Below are 20,340 nucleotides of genomic sequence, written 5' to 3'. Positions count from 1 at the left end.
TTAAATTCTGGCAGAAGCTGACTGTAGAATCATGCTGGAGGACCTAGAAATTTCTAGAGAGGTGTACTGTCAGATAAAAAAGTAGAACTTTTTCTACATTTGTTGGAGTCCTGCACCCCTAGCCCCAATGAATGTGGAAGACTAACCGCTTCAGTTAGTGTCTTCCATTGTCCCGTACTGAACTATCTTATGAGTAAACTGAAGTTGACTAAAAACAAATGTTTGCAATCATCCAAGCGTTGGTTATTCTTCAATATAATAAGTTTGGTGTACAGTGTTCTTGCAGCATACAGAATCTAGTCTTGTAGAATACAGATAATAATATTATGATATAAAAAAGGATTCAGTGCCTCAGTTGAATCTCATAAGTAGTCCTTATGTAAATAAAGACTCTTTGAAAGGTGCGTATATACCGTAGTATATTAGGTTGTAACATTTCAGATTATAGATATGGAATCATATAACTGAACAATGATTCTAAAACTCCTCTGACCATGAGGGAATAGAGAGGGGTAAAAAGGGTATTCATAGCATCATAGAACTCTGGATTTGGAAGAAGTCCCACTAAATTTCCTCAATCGTTTTAGTCAGATATTTGTCAAGGCATACATTATGCTGTGTTTGTGTATCTGATTTCTACTGCCTAAATGCAGAAATTTACATTTCTTCCTATTTGAAATTCATCTCACTTGTTTGGATCCAGCTCTGCAGTGTGCAGAAGTCAACTTGATTCCTGATTCTGTCTTTTGAGTATTAACCATCATTCCTAGTTTGGTTATCTGTGTTATATATTCATACACATATTCAAAGTAGTAATACAGGTTTCAGTAAAGTAGAGAAAAATAGCTAACCCAGACTGACAATGCAGGTTATGATTAATCATACATTATGATCCCTCAACTTTATGAGCTCATGGAGATAGAAGAAGGTGTAAATAAATAAATAAATAAATAAGAAACGGCTTGCAACTATTGCTATGTTCTGGTTCAACTAAGTTGTATATCTATATATAAAATTAGCATTATTCTGGAAAACTCCTTTACCCCCTTCCTCCAGTTCTTCTTATACCTATTGCTTTCAGAAAATGAAAATTGTAGAGTGAAGTATCAGCTACTTGTTTACATTAATCATTTCACTGCTAAACCAGACTGTAGTTTATTTACAGTTTACTTGCTGCAGTGACAATTTTGTTAGAATAATAATAAATATGGTGAATCAAATTTTAAAAATATTTAACAATAGGGAATAGGGAGTTGTTTCAGATTAAATTATTTATATGTGTACCTCATTTTACTGTTAGTTGTGTTCTAAAAAGACAGGACAATGCATTTAACACATGACACATAGATGTTACACCTAACTTCATATTCAGAGTGCCTTTTGAATATTTTTCGTAAGATCTAGGAAATATATTCTTAATTTCCTAGATCTTTGCTTGGAAAATTCCATATTAAATTGCGTATTGACAAAACACTTTAGATCAGGCCTACACACCCTGTGACCCACCAGCTGTTCAGGACTTCGGCTCCCAGAATTCCTGACGATTGAATAAGCTGGCTAGGATTCTTGATGTTCTGGAATCACTGACTAAGGTGAACTTCTCTTATGTCCTCAGCAGGCATGCCTTAAAAGGTGATGGGACTGGGGAAAAATTTCATGAGATTACCTTAAAGAAATAAAAGTCTTACAGGAGACATTAATAGATTTCCAGTACAGAATAGCAGAGCCAGACTAGTATCTGGAAGCAGAAAAGTAATCTTGTGTTACCCAAAATGTTTATAGTTAAAATACTATTAGTGCTTCATTATGATAAGGACTGTACAAGTATGAGCCTTCAAGTCACCTATTTGCTTATGTCGGTCCCAGGAATTTCATAGGTTTTCTCAGGCAAGGAATACCAGGTTGTTTGATCAATTGATTGTAATAAATTATTTAAATTCAAGGAATATCAGGGGGTGGGGTGGGAGGTTCCAGTTATTTCCTTTAAAATATAGCATACAGTTCCTGGTATTTTTCAATGGCCTCCCGTCCTAGTACTAACCAGGTCAGACTCAGCTTAGAGTTCAACAGAAAACAGAATCTAGTGCTGGATGTAGGTGCTTTTGAAGGAATAACTCCTCCCATATGACTCAGGCTACTCTCTGAGATCTGTTTCAAGGGCCTTGTTTTGGCTATTATAATCTTTAGATGGGGACTTTTAAAGATAGAATGTTCATTGTGTGATATTTGATTGGAACCTATTTGACTAACAATGTTAGACTAACAATTGTACTTTCTTATCCTTTAATAGATGGATGCATTAGTTTGGCTGGTTTCTCTTTGTATTGCTGGTCTTTGTGATATTTTTATATTGTAATTTTAAATTTATAATTATTGAATTATTTTAATATTCAATTATGAATTGCCGCTTTTGAAATTTATGTTTCAAAGGATTGGAACTGTGTGACCAAACCAATTATGAGGATCAGCTAAAACATTTTTCGTCTTGCAGAAAGCAGTTGAAAATATTCTATTTGACAGTGCCCCATCTCTACAAAACTAGTCAGAACATGTGAGATTGATTATAGTGCAGAAACTATCTCTTGCCACATAGAGTATCATAGAGGCAGTTTTCAGCAGTCATGATAGCAGTTAAGTTGACTCTAAGCTGTAGTCCATCCTGGACATAATTATTTTGTAAGTGAATCCTGCAGTCCTCTATTTACACTTGAACATTTGTCTGTTTAGAAATGGCAGACTTCTCAAGTAGGTACCAAACCAACGAGCTGTGGTTTTTCATATTATCTAGTAATGCTGTTACATGGTAGTATTCATCTTGTTAGAATCACTTTAAATGCCAGCTATTATTATACACGATTGAAATGGAAAGGACTGCTGTTCTTTTGTTCAACCATATTCTTAGAAAATAGACCCAGAAAATAGAAGAGGAACATTTTAATTTAGTGGAAAACTTTCTCCCTGTCCTAAAAGTAGTCATGTCTAGTTTTTTTTTTGTTCCCTAAAAACTTAATTTGTCCCCCCCCCCCCCATTGTAAGCTAATTAATTGATTTACCTCTTTACCAAAGTAACATTCACAAGTGATTATCTTGTTACTCAAAGTAATTATTATTCATTGAATATTTGTGTATTTGCAGTTTAGGATGTATGTTGCTCTGTTTCAGTGAGCTCAGCTTAAGGACATTTTAGAAAGTGTGGGTACACTTGCACTCCAGTGGTTGTCAGTGGCATTGTAGAATTGAAACTCTTCTATCAGGATTATCTTTCCGCTCCCTGCTGTAAATCTGCCACCCCTACTGTATAGCTTGATATGCTTGAATGTACATTTTGGGAGGTTCTAAAAATCCACATAAAACTGTAACAAATGCTTTGTGTCTCCAAAGCAAATACTTGTTGTGATAAATTATTTATTGAAATGTAATGGGTTTCGTTGTCCCTTTTTATGTTATCCGCGATAGCGGATGATACTAGTCAAAGGTTGACAAAGTGAAAACTGCTCTCATGTACATTTAATGTTTGTATGGAACAGGGAATTTCAGCAGGTGTTGGCTGTCATGCAGCTGGGAAACAAAGCAACACCTTCTGAAATTCCCGCGTATACAAAAGTACAGGAGTTCTCTCTAGTTTTTCCTCTGGCAAACTTCTAAACACCATTGATATCCCCTTACTGGAAGCATAATAATTAGTGAATACTACTGCTAGTGGTACCTTTTCTATATGACAAGTATGGCCAAAGTACTGTAAAGCTTCACGTACCAGGACAGCGTATTACTGACATCCACACACTGTCTTGTTTTCAGAAGAAAAGCCTGACTGCTCCAAGGCCCGTTGTGAAGTACAGTTTTCTCCTCGCTGTCCAGAAGATTCTGTTTTGATTGAAGGGTATGCTCCACCTGGTGAATGCTGCCCTCTACCTAGCCGCTGCGTGTGTAACCCTGCCGGGTGTTTGAGGAAAGTTTGCCAACCAGGATATTTGAATATATTGGTTTCTAAAGCATCAGGCAAACCAGGGGAATGCTGTGACTTCTATGAATGTAAACCAGGTAATGTGTAATCACTTCAATTTTGACACATTTATATATGCAAATATAGATATAAAAGTCCAAAGCTGACAGTCAAGTATGGGCTCTGTATGCTTCTCGTTTCTTATCAGTTTAGCACTGTCAGAGAGAAAAAATATTTCAGTTGAACTGTTCTATATTACATTCAGGGAACAATAATAATGTGTAACATACTCAGAAGAATGAAGTAAGTGGTACAAAGTAGGGTTGATGCAACTATTTTCCATCAAATTTCTCGTTATTAGGGTGGACATCAAAAATGGGACAAGAGAGGTGAGAAATAGTGGGTGGATGCACATTCTCTCATGATAGCATGTTGTGATAACAGTTTATTATTTCTTTAAACTTTTTTAAAGACCAAGTCCCTACACCAGCGACTAGTTGTGGCAATTTAAAAGATTCTGAAGCATAGCTTGAATGTGGTGTTTTGCATTTTGGTAATGTTGAAAAGAGGGAAAGGCAGTGGAAAGAAATAGTATCATTGAGAGTTTCCCACCCACCCAGCAGTGTTTCAGGTTTTATGGAAATCCTGGGACGGTTGCAGAAATGTTCTCTGCACTTTTACTGGAGGTTTGAATGTCCAGTGAAAGTGATCTGAAGATATTCCCACAGCAAAGCTCTAACAGGTTGTCACAGCCCTTACACATCCAGTTGTCATAATTATTTGATAATCCAGCTATGTGATCTTTCCATTCATTTGTACCATTATGTGAAGGCATTCAGTGATTAAAATTTTAAACTAGTATATAAATCTATCTCAGCAATTTTCAAGAATTAGAGAAAATATCAGTTGCATATGCTTTGTCCATTTAAAGCATAAAATAGATTATGGGTTGGTTAGTTGACCTGACTGACTTTCTTCTCAACTTAGAACTCTGGGCAACTCACAAGGTGTAGAGCATTATCCAGCAATGGTGTTCCCTTGGGTGTAACTCCTAGTGTACCATAAAACTGGCAACTGAAGAACAAGGAAGCTCTTCAGATACAATTTTTGTGGTGCAGATTGCTGAAAGGAAAGAACAAAGTTCCGCTTTAGCCACCAGTGAATGTTCCTGGGGTTTGGGGTTTGATATGAACTAGGTAAAAACACCACCTCAGCTTTCCATTCAATAGCAATGGAGTTGGCTACGTTTTTGAAGCCAATTCTGCTCTGGGTTTCTGCTTACTAACTACAAAGTAAATACCTAGTTTGTGTATTAGATATTGCAGCTGTAATATGGACCAATTTTCACATTCATATATAAACTTGAATGAATTGTGGAACAGTGTGAGGCACTGAACTGTTTTGGCTGAGCTTCAGAACCAATTACAATACATTCCAACTGCTATATCTCCTGCCACTTTTGTTATAGTTGTGGACCAGAAGTGAGCAGACATCAAAGATCCAGTCATTAGTTCCAGCAACTTCATTCCATGTCATTATGATAAGAAGAATTTGATGGTTAATTGAACACATTTGGAGCAAATGTGTTCAATTAACACACACACTTTCTCTCATACATTTACACACAGGCAGTCCTCAAGTAACGATAGATTCTGTAGGTGTGTTCTTTAGTTGAATTTGTATATAAGTCGGAACAGGTACATTTTTAAGTGCAACTCGACTCCCTCCCCCCCCCTCTATATATATATCTATAGAAGCTTTAGCATAGAGAAGGGTTAACACCCCTGTGTTGTTTGTTTTGCTGTCTGTGGCCCTGGTTTTTACATCACTTTTTGTCTCAGTAAGAATTGGGCTTTGAAAAATCTCACTGTTGTGAAAACAAGGATTGGTGAGAAAGCTTCAGTGAAGACACCTTTTTCCCATGGTAACTCTTCCATGAGTAAATTTCCCTTCCTAGGGTAGATCACTCTCACTTCTTGTTGTTTCACCCCCATTCTTAACTATAAGTAGTTCATAAGTTGGATGTTTGAAACTTGGAGACTGCCTGTATATTCATCTATCTATATTTGTGCCAGAATGAATATGTACTCTTGGTCCCTTCAAAGATACCTACCAATGGTTATCTCTTAATTTAACTAGCCAAATTTTTGTGGAGGAAAAACATCTGCTACAGATTACCCATAAATCCAACTGTAGATTACCCATAAATCCCGGTCTAACTAGTTTCATCTGTCACTGATTTTCTGTGTATAACATAATTCATCTAGAATTGACTGAAATCTCCTTTTAAATAGACAGAGAAATGGAAAAACAATTATCTTTTCACTACTAGGCATGTTTTTAACAGAGAGTGAATGCTGTTACTACACAACCCACTTTTTGTCTTTTTCTGAAAAGGAAGGGTGTGTTAGTGTTCCCATATATAAATATGACCACAATAACTTTTCTCTTAAGATATATATCATGAACATACGCCTCCTGCAAAAAATGTATCGGACATAAAAGCACTTCTGCAAACATGAATACACAAAAGGAGACACTCAATGAACCACTGAAAATGCATCAGTAAAACTCTGTTCTGTCCCTTTGCTTTGTTAGCAGTTCTTTGGCTTCTAGGTGGACAAGCTGTATAAGATAGGCATCCTGAGGAAGGGTTAGTAGGTTCAGAACTCTAATACAACCTCCACAAAACACCCAGCATATACTGCCCTGAAATATTAGTCCTTTTCACACAGTGCACCTCTGACTGGCAAGTCAACTAATAAGTACATTTTTTTAGAATGGGGGGAAAGCTACTCATCAATTACTAACACCAGAATTGCCTTTGTAACAACCATTGTTCTACTTGAGGACCTTTGAGCAATTAATCAGGGTTTGCTACACCATGGTCATATCTTTCCCTTCTTTACTGATGTAGTAAATGAGTCATGCCCAGACTGATTTTCTCCAGAAGTATTAGACTTCAATGATCATCAGCACACATCTGGCTTGGTCAGTGGTCAGAAATTCTGGCATCTGTAGTCTAAAACATTTGGGAGGCAAGGTTATATATAAGGACAATTGCTTTGTGGTCTCTGTGATTAACACACATGGTTTGTTATGCCTCTGTACAAAACTATAACATTCTAATTAATGTGTGCCAGAAAATTATGATCTTTATTCTTCAAAATTAAATAAAGTTATAAAATTGCACTTTTTATGTTGTGCTTGCATTAGAATTCACATTCCTACATTTGACTTTCCATTGTAGCCAAATATCCTGGGAGTGGGCATCATTATATTCTACCATGTTTAATATGTTTGTGAATGTGTGTGAGAGGAAAAAACCAGAGTTCTGAGATTTATGATTTTGAGACTGATCTATATTCTAGAGGCTGATGTTGAAATATTACTCTTATTGCTCAGTGGCCTTTGCACACATTAATGTGTTTTTTGTATTCTGGTAACAAATTGCACAAAAGGGAACTTTAGTGTCATGCTTTCCAAAGCAAAATGAGTCTTAATTGTTTTCTGATTTGTTTTTCCAACAGTGTTCAGCGTAGACTGTAGTACAGTGGAATGCCCTCCTGTCCAACAAGTGGCTTGTCCTTTGGATAGCTATGAAACACAAGTCAGGCTGACAGCTGATGGATGTTGTACTCTTCCTGCAAGGTTTGTTGTATACATATTTGATAATAGGTTGTTGCCATTACTATATATAAGGATTTTATTTAAATGCTAGATATTTCCGATAAGAGTGAGAGAAATCTAAATCATTAAGCACAGTGACCTAAGAAAGTGGGGTTTTTTTCATGATAAGAACTTTTCTCAGTTTTGTTTATGATGAACAAATTACTGTATATTCTGGCGTATAAGACTACTTCTAACCCAAGAAAATCTTTTCAAAAGTCAGGGGTCGTCTTATACACGGAAGTCGTCTTATACGCTGGAGTAGCCTTGTGCCTGGGAGTCTTCTTATATGTGGAAGTTGTCTTATACGCCAGGAGTCGTCTTATAGAGCGGGTGCTGAAAGTTCCAGTCCGGATTGGAGAATCTGTGGTTGTTGCATATGGTGGGGGGAGCTCAAAAATGTCATTGGCCGCGTCCCTGCCATATGCAGCGACTGTATGAAAGCATTAAGGGCGACGCTGTACAAGGACGGTAGAAGAAAATCCATTCATCAGGATTCATGGACTTAATGTGGTCCCGATGGTGAGGTGAAGGGGCGCCTCACCGGGAAGGTGTAAGTGAAGGGCAAAGCAAACTGCAGGCGTCCAGGGCGCCCGGGATATGGAAAAAAGAGATAGAGTAGCTCTGGGCCCAGAAAAACACACCTCTTTTACCTGTCTGGCCCGCCCTTGTATCCTATTACCGTACCTCCTCCTCTGCCTCTCAGATCTCGCTCCTGAAGAGTGCAGTGAAGCGGTGCAGGTGTGCATTTGTGAGACCTGAGAGGCAGAGAAGGAGGTACAGTAATAGGAAAATTACCATATTGAAATCAAATCTGATGCTTTTAAAAATTTTATTTGGTGTGTGTTGGAAGAAGGGTAGTCTTATATGGCGACTATATCCCAAACTCTATATTTTAACTGGAAAAAATGGGGGTCGTCTTATATGCCCAGTCGTCTTATATGTCAGAATATACGGTAGCTTGACAGCTCTTAACTTTTTATTAATATGAAATGCAAAATAGTATTTACATAAATTTGGATAGATGCTCCTAGGGTATTTTGATAGCAAGAAATACTGCTCAGTTGTTGTACATTATTTTCAGATTCAGAGTAGCAGCTTTAATTAATGATATAATCTCAACCTAAAGTCTTCTGAGTATCCTCTCTCTCTCTCTCTCTCTCTCTCTCTCTCTCTCTCTCTCTGTCTATATATATTGTACATGGTGGCAAGGATTTCCAATGTTTCTCAAACTCTGCTCCTCCAGATGTTTTGGATTTCAGCTCCCAGAGAGCTTACCAGGTGTTAGGAATTGTGGGAGCTGAAGTCCAAAACACCTGGATGAGCAGAGTTTTAAAAACACTGCTTTAAGTGATCTAATAATGATATACAGGCTTCCCCCAAATCTTGGCCCCTCATTTTCTAATAACTCGCAAATTTGACACTTGCAAATGTAAGTATCTGTTAATTAATAATAGTAGTAGTAGTAGTAGTAGAAGTGACAATAATAATAAAAATGAATCCTGCCTTGAGTTGAGGCAGGATACAGCATCATTAAAACATGAGATAAAACATTATTAAAACAATAATTAAAATACACAATTTCAAATTCATGGATAAATTTCAGATTAAAATTGACTGGGTAATTAACCACTCTTTGACAAGTCTGTTATATACTATGACTATACAGTGGAAAACAGATATTCTATTAAAATAAAATGAAATGTTGACACAGTTTTCATCTGTTTTCAAGTTAGGAGAGAGTGCAACTGGAACGTGGCCATAAGACTCGAAAAACTCACAGCAACCCACTATACAGCTTACTTTTTTGCTCTATTTACATGATATCAATTTCAAGAAAGAATAGCTGAAAAATTGAAGAAAGCATTCAAATAAAGTTTACTTTTTTCCATTGTGGTTTGCATAATTTGGCTGAGTTGATTCTAAGAGACAGAATTACTTGCTGCAAGGATATTTATTTTTGACAATTCATGGATCTTGCAACTCTTTTAGTGTGGTAAACATGCTCTTTGTGTGGGCCTTTACATTCTATGAACCAATCATTTACAACTATGCATTACAAGCACACTATAAAAGAGAATTAGAGAAATAGTTGATCTTTTTTTTACATCTGTTTGCTTAATTTCATTGCCCTAGTGGGTAAATTATGGTCTGTACCAGTTCTGTTTACAGGAATGGTAAATGGAGTGATGCCAGTGTTCAAGCCATCTGTTATCGGTCTCTGGAGAGCTTCCAGGAAAATAATCATTCATAGCCAATGGACACAAATGTGGTATCAGCCCCTGGCATATTATGGGGGAAATTGTCAGTGTTTCACATTAAATACTTCAGGAAACACCGACCGGAACTAGATTCAAATTCCACTGGTAAATATGTCATTGGACTCAGATTACCATCCTCCTTATAGCTGCATCATAATAAATTGTTTGATAACCACTAATGAAAATGTATTAAAAACTCATATTTCAAAAAGTGTCCCTTTTCCTCTTCTATTCCATTGAATGTCTTTAAAAAGGTATAGCATTTATGAAGTGTTCCCTTTCAGCTTCTTCTACCTTGTATTGTTGTTTGTTAAAATCTTATATATGTACCTCCTTGTTTTAGTCATCACATTTGCTTTTCTCTTTCTCATCTGTAATCACCTCAGCAACATCTGTAATCACACCAGCAAACAGTGATGCACTGATTGTATCACTGTGATCGCCTTTCTCCCCACACCCAACCCCCCTCAAGTCAGCCCCCTTTATCCACAGATTCTGCATTCATGAATTCAACCAACCACAGATTGAACGTTCAGGAAAATTTCCCAAAATCCACTCCTTATTTTGTTGCATGCTGAGTACGACACTGATGTGTAGGCATACTGTGCTTTAGCCTCCTACTATTTCAAAGATCACCAGGCTCTCTTTGGTACTTGGTTTGTGTCATGCACCATTTTATACAGTAGATGCCATCTTGTCAGATCACTGAATATATCTTAGAATTTGAATATGCATTCATGTTGGTATCCACAGGAAAAAATTGGACCATCTCATTATAGGGTTTTCAAGCTAAAAGACGTTTAGAATTAGTTTACTTCTGCTATCTTATGTGTCATATTAACAAGACTTAGCTAAAGTGGCACAGTTTTTGTCTGTGAGAGATCATCTGTTGAGATCACCTCCCACTCTGTAGCTTTCTATCAAGAGCTCTTCTACTCCCCTCACCGTTGGTTGTAAAATATTGCCAATTAGGCCTTTGCTCACAGAAAATGCTGAATTTGCTTTAGTTAGGTGTCTCAGTCTTAATACTTGATTTAAGATTGACACACCAGTCTACTGACTGCCTTATTCTAAACCTCTCTGACACAGTCCAGCTCTTCACCATGTCAGCTTATGCCTCCAATAGAGGAAGACCACATATTGTGGCATGCATTCTATTAGACACAAATCATAGAGCCAGAGTAAACAGATTACTCTATTAAGCATTGTTTTCAATCATTTTAAAACCAGTTCAAACTTTTCTCCAAGCAGCCAAGGAACATTAAAAATAACACAGAGGGTAAATAATTTCAACAAAAAACCCTGAGTTGCCTTTTATATTCTCTAGCTTGTGTCTTAAATTTTAATGTTTTACTTCTGGGCATTCTCAGAAACATTTTCTTCCATCATTGTACAGAGAGTAGTTATCCAGCAGTGTGATAATTTCTGTCATTGCCCAGGTGAGACAAGAGATCATGTGTTGCTTAGATCCCTGGCATCTCCATTTCTCACCCCACCCCCAGCATCTCTGTTTCGTGCCTTTGTTAATTTTTCTTTGTTTTTCTGGGGTGGCAATGAGGAAGGATAAGAAAAAAGCGAAACAGCCTTCAGACTTTAACCTGTCTCCAGCCTAGCAAAGGAAATTGGACAGAGATGCTTGTGTTCTTAGTTGGTTTCTGCTAGAGCCGTCATTGGAGACAGGGTAGTTGACTTCCTGCAAAGGGACTCTGTTCCTCTTGAAAGAGAGATTAACTCTGCCTCTTATCCTGAGGTTATGGGTTTCCTTCCACCCACATTTTAGAAAAATCTATATGTCTTCAAAACTCCTCCAGTGCTGATGAACAGTTGGAAGAAGAACTTATGCAAAATCTTCAAGCCCCATCTCCTGAGCAATCTGCTTTTCCTGCTGATGCCTTAAGCAGAACAAACCAAGACAGCAGAAAACTCAAGTACATGACCCATAGAGCAAGGTTTATAAACAACTATCTCTAAAAGATTACCATGCGCTAGAATCTAGAATCCATGAGTTGAAAGATACCTCGTGGGCCATCCAGTCCAACCCCTTGCCAAGAAGCAGGAAAATCGTATTCAAAGTACCCCTGACAGATGGCCATCCAGACTCTGTTTTAAAGCCTCCAAAGAAGGATCCTCCACCACACTCCGGGGCAGAGAGTTCCACAGCTCTCATAGTCAGGAAGTTCTTCCTAATGTTCAGGTGGAATTTCCTTTCCTGTAGTTTGAAGCCATTGTTATGCGTCATAGTCTCCAGGGCAGCAGAAAACAAGCTTGCTCCCTCCTCCCTATGACATCCCCTCACATATTTACATGGCCCTCATCATGTCTCCTCTCAGCCTTCTCTTCTGAAGGCTAAACATACCTAGCTCTTTAAGCTGCTTCTCATAGGGCTTGTTCTCCAAACCTTTGATCATTTTAGTCACCCTGCTCCTGACACTTTCCAGCTTGTCAACATCTCCCTTGTGGTGCCCAGCATTGGACACACTATTTGCAAACAAATTCCTTAACAATCTTCTCCAGAATCTTGCCTGGTATCAACGTGAGGCTGACCAGACAGTAATTGTTTGGGTCGTCCATATATATATATATATATATATATATTTCCTATATTTATACCCCACCCTTCTCCCCCCCCGGAGGGGGATTCAGGGCGGCCTAACAAAAGCATCATACGATGCTAGCATCATAAAAACAACCACAGTACAATCAAAATATTAAAAATATTGAAACAACAATTAAAACAATTAATTAATATACATCCATTAAAATCGAAATCCAAAAACCAGCCCGGGTCAATTCATTGCCATAAGTTGTGTGATCTTCTTCCACTTGCTGCTCACTGATCAAACGCTTGGTCCCATAACCAGGTCTTGATTTTCCTTCTAAAAGACAAGAGAGAGGTGGCCAATCTGATATCTCTAAGTAGGACGTTCCGTAGACGGGGGGCTACTGCTGAGTTTGACTTGTCTTAGTTTTGGCCTTCCTTCATATCGCAAACTGCAGGAGCACATGGTCACTTGCTCCTAAGTATCCTACCACTTCAATTGCATTGATCAGGACCTTCACATTTGTTAGGATGAGATTGAGAATAGCCAATCCCCTTGTTGCCTCCTCTACCTTCTGGACCATAAAATTGTCTGCAAGGCAAGTGAGAAATTTGTTGGACTTTGTACTCTTGGCTGAGTTTGTTTTCCAACAAATATCAGGATAGTTGAAATCGCCCATGACTACTATATCTCTTCTTCGTGCCTGTTTGGTCAACTGTTGACAGAAAGCTTCCTCGAGTTTTTCATCTTGGCCCGAATGTCTGTAGTAGACATCCACAACGAGATCTTTTTGAGTCCTGGTTACCTTGATTCTTATCCAGATGCTTTCAAGTTGGTTTCCCAGATTGCAGTCTTGCATCTCTTCTGCAATGTAACTGTTTTTCATATATAAGGCTACTCTCCCGCCTCTCCCCTTTGTTCTGTTTGTATGAAAGAAATTATAGCCCTCGATGTCTGCATTCCAGCAATAGGAGTCCTCCTAGCAGGGTTCAATGATGCCTATGAAATCATTAGTATGGTGTTGTGCTAAAAGTTGGGAGTTCGTCTTGTTTATTTCGCATGTTCTGTGCATTAGTGTAAAGAAACTCTTACATTTTCGGCTAACTCTATTGGAGCTACTATTGTAGTCCAAAAGTCCATTAGTTAAGGCACTGTAACACAGTTCTGTCTTAGCCACAGTGACTTACATAGATAGTCTTTTTTTTAGAGATTCCAGATGATCTATTGGCAGGAGGCAGTTTTCTTGGCCTCTGCTCTTACTTATATCCTCATGCAGATGTACAAAAAGAAGACCATGTCTTCTATACAAAGGTAGAAGATTACATGACAACATAAGCAGCCACCTCAAATTCCTCCACAATTCACCAAGTACATGTTTGTTTGTTTTTTTCTGGATGAAAAACTTGCAAATTATTCAAGAGTACCTCATCCCAGGGAATTATCCCCTGTGAATAGATCATCTGAAAGCATACATTCATATCCTTATCCAATCGTCATCTTCCATGTATCTTTGATTTTATTACCTTAATTCCCAATATCAATCTAATGCCCTGCCCTTTGGAATGGTATTGACCCCCAAGTATTCATCACACACTCAGGGGGCGGACTTTAACAACCACTTTCTCAATTCTTCAAAGTCATGGACTTGTGATTAACAAAAAGTCTTCTATGTCCAACTTCAAAGCTAATTCACTTACCAGCCATTGTATAGTTTAAATGAACCCCCAACAACGTAATTTTACTCTCAAAATTCTAAAAATAATGTGTTACAACTAACACTGTTGTTTGTAATGGTGACTTCCAAATTCTACATCAATATACGTATAAATTTGATTAGACATTTGGAGTGATTTTAAGGCCGTGGTGTGTTAAATATGCGGCCCCCCCAGATTCTAAACAGTATTGCTTGTAAATGTTGGCTGGTGCTGCGGTGACTTAAATTCTGGCATTTGCATGGTTGTGTAATTTCCAACTTGGTTTGGAATTTACTTTCATATAAAGTTTGATTCCACTTCATTCGCTTTCTAATTATTACTTAGAAAGTACATGAGGTGGAAATATAGAAACTTCTAACATTTCTTGCCCTTTCATGAATTCAGCTAAAATGGGAGATATACACAAGTATAAGAAGGAGGGTAAGGCTTTAAAAGTTGATAGGTACGTTTTTGGTATAATGCATAAAATCAGAAATAGTGATTATTTTTAAACATCCTGATTATTCCTTTCATCTTCCATGCAAATCCATGTTAAAAATCACATCACCAGATTTAAAAAAACATAACTAGAAATGGCGGGAGACTTTTTAAAGTGCTTTGTCATATTTATTTTGGTATTTTTTCAGTAGTAAATTTTAACAGTAGTAAGGTATCTTTTTCAAAAACTCTGGTGAAGTATTTACAGGAATCAAGAACTACATCAGCAACTTTTAGCACACTTACTTGAAACCCCAGTCTTCTGATCAAAGTCAAATATTGTCCTTTCAAACAAGTGATGAATTTTGTTTACTGTGTTGTGTTCAAAATAGATATGTTGTCGTTTTATTATGTAACAACAGAAAATGGATTTGCTACCATAGCCATTTCTTTCCTGGTTTATGTTTTTCCACTTCATATGTTACTACATTTATTTATGGAGCTTTCAATGTTTTGGTTTCAGGTGCGAATGTCTCTCTGGTTTATGTGGTGTTCCAAAATGTGAGGCAGGCTACATCCCTCAAATAGTGTCACGTGGAGACGGAACACCTGGCAAGTGCTGTGATGTTTTTGAATGTGTCAATGGTATGTTATGTTCACACTGTATATAGGCTAAACATTTTAAGATGTTGGTGTATGAATAGTGTTAATGTGTTGTTCATTATGGGACATCAGTTTTCCTACTCAAATCTTTTATTTAATTATAGATTAACTACATGTACATGGGTACATCTTTTGTATTTGCTTTTTAATTTTCCATTAACAAAGAATCTTGGGTTTTCCTGCTTTCACATCAGGTAGTAGTAGTTTGACTTACTTCTTATGGCATTATAGAAGCCAAGAATTTAAGTATTGCTGCAAATTACATTTGATAGGTATTGTCACAAACTATAGAACTGTAAATATGACCACCTTCTCTCTGTAATACATTTCACATCATATCTTTGACATCTTTTTGGCTATTCAATCTTAATACAACTTTTTAAAGTACTCGGCAAGCTGCACATGCTCTCATGAAGCTAGTTTTTGTTTCAGAATTTGCAAATATGTGAAAACCAAACAAAATCTCCAGTGTATTTTTTGCATTTCAGTTTTAAGACCGATTACAAAAAATAACACTGTTCAGATAATATACTGTTAACAGCACAGTGTTGTTATGATATGCCTTTGTTATACAGAATTAATCATATACGTATGCTGGTCATAATTTGGTTTTTTAATTTCTGTGTATTCATCAAAAATTAACAGGAAAATATTTACTAATAATCAGTTTCTAAATACATGTGAAATAACATAATTTGTAAATTAGTATACCCAAAGGCATCTATAGTGCAATTGTATGCATGTCAACTCAGAAATAAATTTCACTGTTTTCAGTAGATCTTTGTTCAGGTAAGTGATCTCAGGATAGCAGCCTACTTACCAGTATAATAACCATTGATATTTAGCTGCTGTTGTTATGTCTAAAGAATACCTATTTTAAAAACAATTTTAAAAGTTCAGGCTGAGTAGCATCCGGTAAAATAAATTTCAGGAATGCTGCATAAACCACAGTATTAATGTTTCTAGCCATAAAAGCACAATTAAGACATGTCAGATATGACAGCTGCAAAACAAATACTTTATGAGTATGCCACAAAATGTACTTGAGGAAAAAGGACTTCCTGCTGATAATCGGATGAATTAAATACAAGAATGTCAGCCAGGGTTCACAGTAATCAGAGAGGTTGCAGTCACCTTTAGAAATCGACTCCAAAGAATGTCAGCTATTTTGTTGTTTTTCCCCAGCTCTTTGGAGTAAAATGATCTTACTCTTAACAGACCTTAGTTGCCTTAATGCTGTGTTCCAGTAACTTTCCAGTTGTAATACTGTCTCTGTTAATTCATCATCTAATAGTGCACTGTCAAATTCCAAAGGCATTCTGGTTTTGATCATTGTTCTGATCAAAAGTTGTTGTTACTCGGGGAGGATATTTACTCTATTTAAAGCATTTTAAAATGATTATTCAGTAGCAAGACTTCAACCACCAAATAGTGACTAATGGTTCTTTAATGTTCAGTTCTTAGAATACTAACATTCCAAGCCTATATGTGTATACACACATGCACACTGACCCTTACTTTCCTCATAATTTGGAAAGTGTGTTGGAGAATGTGTTGCTGTGAGCAGCATACTTACAAATATTCATAGAATCATAGAGCTGAAAGAAACCACAGTCTAGTTCAACCCCCTGCCATGCAGGAATACATAATCAAAGGACCCCAACAGATGGCCATTCAGCTTCTGCTTTAAAACCTCCAGAGAAGGAGACTCCCACCACACTCCAAGGCAGCATATTCCGCTGCCAAACAGCTCTTACCATCAGGATGCTCTTCCTAATTTACGTGGAACCTTTTTTCCTGCAATTGGAAACCATTGCTTCATGTCATAATCTCTGGAGCAGCAGAAAACAACCCCCCCCCCCCCTCCTTAATGTGAGAGTTGTGATTGCAAGGTTGGTATCACAGCATATAGAGATAATTAAGCCCTTTATGTATGTCAATCCCCTTTATTTATTTATTTACAATAAATAAATTGTAAATCCTGCTTTAGAGTCCTGGTAAAAATTGTTTCACTGGGACTGAAATCTCCATCAAGAGAAAGGCTTCCATTGGCAGTCTCTCATTTGCCATCTTATTTGAGGCAAATAAATATATTTGCTTGTTCATCAACACATATAATGTACAATCTCCATATCTACGGGACTGGTATCCACTGTTCCACATCTGAAAATGGGGTTTTCTAGACCATTTAGCCCAACTCATGGTATTCTTGGGAACTTCTAGAACAGAATAGCTATGGTCAAGGGTACTTCAGCATGCAAAGGACCAGGCTGTGGTGCAGCTAGTTAGTCGCCAGCTGCATTACATCACTACTGACTGAGAGGTCATGAGTTCAAAGCCAACCTGGGTTGGAGTGAGTTCCCGACCATTAATAGTCTTAACTTGCTGTCGACCTATGCATCCTGAAAGACAGTTGCATCTGTCAAGTAGGAAATTTAGGTACTGTTTATGCGGGGAGGCTAATTTAACTAATTTACGACACCATAAAACCTTCCAGCAGCATGCGCAAGAATGAGGAAGTACTCCATCAAGGACTTAGTGTCACAAGTGGACAGTAAAGCAGCAGCAGCTGCCCCTGTGGCCAGAATTGAGCATATCCTCATGAAGCCGGAAAGCTGGAATGTTAAATTGATTCTATGTCTGGCATGGAATGTTTGCCATGTATATGTGCATTGTAATCTTCCCTGGGCGGATTATATATACTGTAAATAAATAAAGGGGATTGACAAACATAAAATGCCCTAACGTGCAGTAGCAGTAGTCTTCATTAATGCAAAAAAATAATGATGATGGGCTGCAACCTGATATATATTAACTAAATTGTAAAATTTCAGAAACTCAACCAAGAATATAACATTCATTGAATGAAACATATGACGTGAGAGATAAGTCGATGGACATGAGAAGTAATTTTTCGGTTTGTTGTTTTCAGAGGCGAAACCAGCATGTATATTTAATAGTGTGGAATATTACGATGGAGATATGTTTCGAATGGATGCTTGTCGATTTTGTCGATGCCAAGGAGGTGTATCAATTTGTTTCTCAGCACAGTGTGGTGAGCTTCATTGTGACAGATATTATGTACCAGAAGGAGAATGCTGTCCAGTATGTGAAGGTAATCTTCTTTCTCTGTTGTTGTTTCAATTAAAATTAAGGGGGAAATCATTTTGAAATTTAAATACTATGCTGTGATAATACCTCATAACCTCTACTCAAAGTGCCTAGAATTTGATTTGGTCTATGGGAGTGCAATTTGCTTCTTTGACACTACATGAGCCGCATTAATCATGAAAAACTTCCTGTATTTTATATAGTATCACTCACAGTTGGGGTTCTTGTGGTCAGTTCTGGAGTGAGCTCCACTATAGGACAAAATATGCATTTTGGGATTGCTCTTCGACTTTATGCTAAACAGCACCATTATTTATTATTTCATTATTTACTGTATTTATACCCAGCCTTTCTCACCTCGCAGTGGACTCAAAGCTCTGGCAAAAATTCAATGCCGCATCACAAAACATCAATAAAACAAGCCATATCAAACTATAAACAGTTAATACATAAAAAATTAACAGACATAAAAGCAATAAAACAAATTAAAAACATAACCATAACATAATAAAATGCTGAGTCTTTGTTTTCATACTTACTGATTTTCCCATGGTCATTATTCAAGCTGTTGAGGTTGATTCCATAATATCCTATTCTCTGAACGCCTGTGTAGAGAGCCGGGTCTTTAGCCTTTTCCTGAAGACTAGCTACACTAGGTAGCTACAATGAAAACATTTTTACCAGTTGTTACCAGATAAAGTAATACGCTAACTACAGTTATTCTCTGGAGTGAATGGATCTTGTTAATATGGCATTCTCAAGTTAGTCCAGAGAAGCAAACCCTCATTCCAATCCAGGCCATAGGATTTTGTTTTCTTCCTACTTTTTTCGCAGTATGAGCTAACTCTTCACCTTTGACTATTTTCCTTTTTTATTTGCTTGTAGCACAGAAAAAAAATTTTCCTCTTCAGTATTTCATTATTAAACTTTAAATCTGAAGAAGATAAAGAGATCGAAAAAGCAATATCCTAGAGATAATGATGAAAGGGGAAGGGCATGTTTTGCAAAGCAAATGGATTTGAGGGGGAAACTCGAGAAAGTGTAAGTGGGTTAAACTTATAGAGAAGGAAGGTAGGAGATCACATGGGAAGAGGAGAAATTAGACAATTCAATGGCCATTTTGACAAAGATTTTAACTAACCACCAACTTGAGAGATCTGTTGCTTGGAGCAAATTTAACATGTGGGTTCCCTGATGCTGCTTAAGAAAGGAATTGCAAATTCAGTAGCCACAACACCTGAATGGCCAGTCTTCCATCAGCTGATTCTATCTAGTTTCTTCCTCATCTACTGGAAATCACTGCATGTCTGGCATACATTGCATGTCTCTCTGAACAAAGCATCTCAGCTACTGCTGCTAGGACAGGTACATAAAAGTACATCACCTGAAAGTTCCAGATGTTCTAGTGTAAGTTCTCTTACAGAAGTTCAGATTTTTTGGTATGATCCATGGATTAGTCAACGGTCATTTCCACAGAAAGTGGAAAGTACCAATGCCAATTCAGAGGGCAGTTGCCCTTGCCATTTTCCCACCCGGGAATCCAAGAATGAATTTCACCACTCTACTCAGAGAAGGGGATGGATCCTTTTATATACATAAATTAAGACACAGGCGTTTTTTCTTATTAAATAAAGGAACCACCCTTTTTTTCTCATTAGAGTGGCAGAAAAGTTAAGAGCTTAGACCAACCTGGAAGAACCTTAAAAAAGTGCCACCCCTTTTTTCTCTCAGTCCTCCTTTGAAGGGAAGTGCCAGAGAACTACCGATGCCATTTTTGGTCCAGATATTTTGAAATACCACAAGCAATACTGCAGCATAGAGAGTGAAGGAAGAGGATTGTGATTTTTTTCCTGGTTTTCCTTGGACAAATTACGTTTTTGTCTTTTGCCACTCAAAACAAAGGAACGGTTCCTTTTTTGCTGTGAGATAAGATAAGGCACTTAAATGGATCTGTGGATAAATCAATCCAGAATTTTTGGGTCAAAATTTTGGCTAAAATTTCTCAACTTATAAACAGATAT

At 37.4% G+C, this 20,340-nt stretch overlaps 1 protein-coding gene across 4 annotated transcripts in view; it reads left to right on the top strand.

Moving 5' to 3' along the window:
* Window positions 1–20,340, top strand: part of CRIM1 (cysteine rich transmembrane BMP regulator 1) — a 128,483-nt gene that overhangs the window by 68,741 nt on the left and 39,402 nt on the right. For 2 of the 4 annotated variants that reach the window (XM_067464547.1, XM_060777250.2), the window contains 4 exons: window positions 3,799–4,041; window positions 7,474–7,594; window positions 15,069–15,190; window positions 18,141–18,323. In XM_067464547.1, coding sequence (XP_067320648.1) covers window positions 3,799–4,041; window positions 7,474–7,594; window positions 15,069–15,190; window positions 18,141–18,323 — 669 coding nt within the window. The remainder of the gene's footprint in view (window positions 1–3,798; window positions 4,042–7,473; window positions 7,595–15,068; window positions 15,191–18,140; window positions 18,324–20,340) is intronic. The other 2 variants (XM_067464553.1, XM_067464549.1) reach the window with 1 other exon arrangement.

Source organism: Anolis sagrei, chromosome 1, assembly GCF_037176765.1.
Source record: "Anolis sagrei isolate rAnoSag1 chromosome 1, rAnoSag1.mat, whole genome shotgun sequence".
Taxonomy (NCBI): domain Eukaryota; kingdom Metazoa; phylum Chordata; class Lepidosauria; order Squamata; family Dactyloidae; genus Anolis; species Anolis sagrei.
Note: the sequence above shows the minus strand (reverse complement) of the source record. Positions and strands in the feature narration are given on the sequence as shown.